Source organism: Tachypleus tridentatus, chromosome 11, assembly GCF_004210375.1.
Source record: "Tachypleus tridentatus isolate NWPU-2018 chromosome 11, ASM421037v1, whole genome shotgun sequence".
Taxonomy (NCBI): Eukaryota; Metazoa; Arthropoda; class Merostomata; order Xiphosura; family Limulidae; genus Tachypleus; species Tachypleus tridentatus.
Window position 1 is genome coordinate 16,306,838 of NC_134835.1, and position 6,000 is coordinate 16,312,837.

Sequence of the window (6,000 nt, forward strand, 5' to 3'; positions counted from 1 at the left end):
TGAAACCCAAGTGTGCAGGGAAAGTATTATCAATATATTATTCAATTAGAATTCGAACTTTCCTTGCTAATCAAAGCTGATCAAAGCCATCACATATAAGATTATTTTCTTTAGCATTTATAAATTGTGATCCATGGTAAATATTCGAAATCTTACTTAAATTTCGAGCGAGAGGAACATAACGACCGCCTAGTCGTTCGTACTCAGAAAGCTCACAATGTTACAAGCAAGTACGCCTACACCGCGATCAATAGACGTCCACTACTTGTTATTTTAATAGCTTTCCTCGGTTTTATTGATGACCTGACTTTAGCGCCACATCTCATTTTAAACCATGGAAGTTTTCTTTGTGCCTTATACTGATTGTCAGGCCTAAAGTACTTCAGCTGATATTTAATAACAACCTATGACTGAGTGTGAGGAACTATTTCAAAAAAACTTATTACTTTCGTATTTTTACAGGAACATGTAAAAACGTTTCCATTTCATTAAATACAATATAATGAAGAGCTATGTTTTATCTGTTCAGTAATAACTATTACAGATAAACAAGTCTATGATTGGCCTAAACACTGCATACATTTCAGCCATTAGAGATAGTGATTACTCCCTGGTAGCGTGACAATTAGCTTGAGGCTCATAATACTAAAATCTCAGTGATGGCTACAAAACAAGTCTCAGGATGTTTCGACCTTCTTCGGTCATCGTCAGGTTCACAAAGCGATGACGATGACCGAAGAAGGTCGAAACGTTGTTCGCTTTTCTATGTAAAAGTGTTTTCTCAGCCCAAACGAGCCGTTTTTGCATATAAATTTTCTCAACAAGTGGGTTTCTCGTCATCACTGAAGTCTCAGGATGTAGTTTTATCCTTCAAAGCAAACACACGAATAAAAGTAATAGTATTTTCTACAGTTATACGTGGATGAAAATAACATTATTAAATAACCGAGTTGTAGGCTTATATCATGTATCAACCACTGTAAAAAGGTATACATATTACTCACCTTCATCATCCTCAGATATTTCACTTATAACTGTGCTTAACGAAACAAAGAAAATTCACACTTGTGTTCAACTGGATTAAATAGATGTTTGTAAGAGCCAGGAAATAAATACATCTAAGTATTCTTCAGTTTTAGAAGTTTAAGTATCAATTTTTAGTCGTTGTGAAAAGACGACGCTAGAACAAAAATACAGGTAGAGATAAATATCTCACCAGCACGAGTCATCACTGCTACATGTTGGTAAGTTCAAATAATGGAAACTAATTACGAAGTGGCAGGACGGGCATGTAATTAGTTCCACGCTACACCGTTGTGGGGCGCTTTGTTGACTATTATTTGGGTGCCCTGTCTCACTGGATAAATTACCCATTGTAATGATGTCTCTTTGTCCTGCTTCAAAATATTGTTTTTTCCCATTCATCTGTTGACAGATATCTAAACAATATGAAAGATAAATTGAATTAGCACTTGTGCATATGTATACTATTATGTGCATATATATACTATTATGTGCATATATATACTATTAAAAGCAGTACAACGTTAAAATAATTTATTTAAAAATGGGAATAGCCCTAAAATCTCTAAAACATGAACATGATTTGAAGGGTTAGTTCCTGTTTTTAATAGTGTTTATTGGGCAATAGATTTAATGTTCTACTCATCTTAGTTCTACAATGTAAAATATGTTTTACATTGTTTTACATAGTTGTTATAAATGACAATAGATAGAACACTACGTAACTGTTGAAAGTAATACATGATATAACAGGTAGATCATTTCTTAACATAATACAAGTTCTGTTTTATTATATACAAATAATATCAAATACATCATAATCATAAATAACAGAGGATCACTGAGATACGTCATTATTATAACTAACAGGGGGCATCACTGAGTTACATCATTATTATAACTAACAGGGGATCACTGAGGTACATCTTTATTATAAATAACAGGGGGTATCACTGAGGTATATCATTATTATAAATAACAGGGGGTATCACTGAGGTATATCATTATTATAACTAACAGGGGGCATCACTGAGTTACATCATTATTATAACTAACAGGGGATCACTAAGGTATATTTTTATTATAAATAACAGGGGGTATCACTGACGTATATCATTATTATAACTAACAGGGGATCACTGAGTTACATCATTATTATAAATAATAGAGGATCACTGAGTTACATCATTATTATAAATAATAGAGGATCACTGAGGTATATCATTATTATAAATAACAAGGGGTATCACTGAGGTATATCATTATTATAAATAACAGAGGATCACTGAGGTATATCATTATTATAAATAACAGAGGGTATCACTGAGGTATATCATTATTATAACTAACAGGGGATCACTGAGTTACATCATTATTATAATTAATAGAGGATCACTGAGGTATATCATTATTATAAATAACAGGGGATCACTGAGTTACATCATTATTATAAATAACAGGGGGTATCACTGAGGTATATCATAATTATAAATAATAGAGGATCACTGAGGTATATTATTATTATAAATAACAGGGTGTAACACTGAGGTATATAATTATTATAACTAACAGGAGATCACTGAGTTACATCATTATTATAAATAATAGAGGAACACTGAGGTACACCTTTATTATAAATAACAGGGGGTATCACTGAGGTATATCATTATTATAACTAACAGGGGATCACTGAGTTACATCATTATTATAAATAATAAAGGATCACTGAGGTATATCATTATTATAAATAACAGGGGGTATCACTGAGGTATATCATTATTATAAATAACAGGGGGTATCACTGAGGTATATCATTATTATAAATAATAAAGGATCACTGAGGTATATCATTATTATAAATAACAGGGGGTATCACTGAGGTATATCATTATTATAAATAATAGAGGATCACTGACATATATCATTATATATAATAGGGCTCACTGACATACGCTATTATTATAAATAAAAGAGAATCACTGAGTTACATTATAAACAAATGCCCAATGATCTATAATATTATTAATAGGAAAAGGCGGAAGTTCTCAGAAGCATGACAATATAATGGAGATTTATTAAGCTGTGGCACTGTTAGAAACAAACTAGGCTCTCTGATTTACGTTATATTTAAACTAACAAATACGTAATGATAAATATATATATATATACTATTAAAAGGAGTACAACGTTAAAATAATTTATTTAAAAATGGGAATAGCTCTAAAATCTCTAAAACATGTACATGATTTGTAGGGCTAGTTCCTGTGATTATATATTATATATAAATATACAGGGTGTTCAGTTTTGTCTGTTAATTATTATATAAGTGCACAGTGAATTTCCGAACACCCTGTATACATCAAAAAATATTTCCAGTATTCTAATCATTTTAGAACTGACGGTAGTTGGCACAGATATATTATAAATAAAAATTGGACGTTCACTTCAAAGAATATATTAATTCATCAGACTTTATATTCTTACTCAGGACATTAATTTCAAGTTTTAGATTTAAAGTCCGATGATGCTCGTTAACATCTAATAGCCTTCCACGATAAAAAAAAAAACTCACTTTTTTCTGGTATTAACTTGCTGGGTACGAATAGTTGAATAAGCATCAAAGAATTCATAACCACAAAACCTGGATAAACAGAGATAGAGTGATGTTAAGGTTACAAACTGTTTCGCATAAAATATGTTTTAAAATGCTATTTTATCCACTTAATATGATAATGGAGTTAATGAAACATGACATTTTTATCACTGTCTTTCATTTGTAAAGTAATCAATCTATTTGTAAGGCTTGTTTGTTTGTTTTTTTTAATTCACGCAAAGCTATTCGAGGGCTATCTGCGCTAGCCGTCCCTAATTTAGCAGTGTAAGACTAGAGGGAAGGCAGCTAGTCATCACCATCCACCGCCAACTCTTGGGCTACTCTTTTACCAACGAATAGTGGGATTGACTGTAACATTATAACGTCCCACGGATGAAAAGGCGAGCATATTTGGTGCGACCGGGATGCGAACCCGCGACCCTCAGATTACGAGTCGCACGCCTTAACCCACCTGGCCATCCATGCCGGGCCCCTTGTAAGGCCTATCACTGAAGCACTGGTGAGTAGTCCATACTAGGGGTCACTGTTTATTACAAATTAAAAATGGTCAAGCCAGTATGTTTTTGTTTTATTTTTTTAACTTCATTGAAACGTAATCCATTTATTATAAAAATAGAACTTAATTTTAACAAAAAGGCTTAAAATCACATTTAACTACAGTTGTTTTTGCACGTCTCCCGCATGGTTCATTGCATGTTTCAAATCACAGTGATGTAAAAATAGCTGTTCATAACTCCTGCCCAGTCTTTGTGTTAAAAAGTTATTTTCATGTTTCGAGGACCAGTGACTTCAGATAAACAAAGAGTAGATCTGTATATACTAATTTCACACAATTTTTGTGTGAGATGTGTAGTTAAGTGATTAATAGCCATGTGATAAAACCTGAGTATGGTATGGTTCTTTTTTTACCTTAATTAATTTGTTAGTGTTAACAATCTATTTTTTCATACGCTATATTAGGCATTTAACTCAACAAAATATAGATTTGAGTTAAAATAACTGATCTGAACTAACTACAAAAGTTACACATTTTTAAAGTCTGAAGTAACACACCTCGTAGCTTCGCACCCAGACAGAACATTTTTGTTACTGTACGTCAGTCCTACCTGAGGAAAGAAAAAAACATATAATTAATTCTAAAAACATAAATTATTCCTGATAGAGTTTTGGGTGTTGCGTAGCTTCAAGTCAGGTCCGTTCAAACAATAAACATCTCTTTCTTTTCGGCGTTATTTATATTATTAACAGGTGTTAATGTAGACATATATTGTGCTAAAGAACCTTCACAACAAAATTATATTTAGTTAAGTTTCAAAGACTTCTTCAGGAACACCCTTAACACCAAGTGACGGTGTGGCGAACAGTTTCACTACTTCTAGCAGATCGCCCATAGCAACAGGCAGCTGTTTTACCTGGTTACTCGTAGCAAGCTGTACAGCAGCTGTAGGCTTCACCTTGATATCGCTGTTTTCCACAAAACTTTGTACAATAACAATATTATTTTGCATTATTTTCTGGCTACTTAACAGCACTTTGCACAAATCCGTTTCATTTTGCACCTCTTGGCTACTATAACAGCACTTTGCACATCATCAAATTTTATTTCACCTTTTGTGGCTACTTTAACAGCACTTTTACATTATCAGATTCTGCACTATTTCACGACTACTTTAACAGCACTTTTACATTATCAGATTCTGCACTATTTCACGACTACTTTTACAGCACTTTGTACATTATCAGATTCTGCACTATTTCACTACTACTTTTACAGCACTTTGTACATTATCAGATTCTGCACTATTTCACGACTACTTTAACAGCACTTTGTATATTATCAGATTCTGCACTATTTCACGACTACTTTAACAGCACTTTGTACATTAACATTCTTATTTTACCTCTCACATGATGTTATTTTAAAAGCACTTGTTATCACACGTCCACACTGTCTTATGCTTATGTTTATCTTATTCATAAACTTCTTGTCATTCATTATTACCTTCTTTTCAATTAAATGTTCTCGACCCCAAACTTAGGTTTCTAGTTTCGATCCTTCCAATCCTCTGTCACATTATTCTGTTCCTTCTGATTATACAACTGCAAAGATAAAAGATAAAAATGTTATATTTTTCGCAAAGATTTTCAGTATCAGGTTTTCAAAAGAATTAGTTTTGGGTTCAGTGAAGTACAAATATCGTACTGAGAAAAACAGCTTGATTTGTTAAGAAAAAACACTCGTAGAATAACAATATTTTTTTTATAAAAACGAGTTCTAAAAACTGTAGTAGGATGGATTAAAAATCCAACTTTCCCTAATATAAAATCTACCGACTGTTTTGGAAAAAACTACAACATAGGAA

General features: G+C 32.5%; 1 protein-coding gene across 1 annotated transcript in view; it reads right to left on the reverse strand.

The window, feature by feature from the left end:
* The window catches only part of LOC143231698 (uncharacterized), a 37,071-nt gene extending 31,331 nt beyond the window's left edge, over positions 1-5,740 (reverse strand). The window contains exons 1-4 of the mRNA XM_076466291.1: positions 5,640-5,740; positions 4,691-4,743; positions 3,596-3,664; positions 1,217-1,439 (exon numbers count right to left, since the gene is read on the reverse strand). Of these exons, the coding sequence (XP_076322406.1) occupies positions 1,217-1,439; positions 3,596-3,664; positions 4,691-4,718 (320 nt within the window). The 5' untranslated portion in view covers positions 4,719-4,743; positions 5,640-5,740. The remainder of the gene's footprint in view (positions 1-1,216; positions 1,440-3,595; positions 3,665-4,690; positions 4,744-5,639) is intronic.
* Positions 5,741-6,000: the final 260 nt, after the last annotated feature.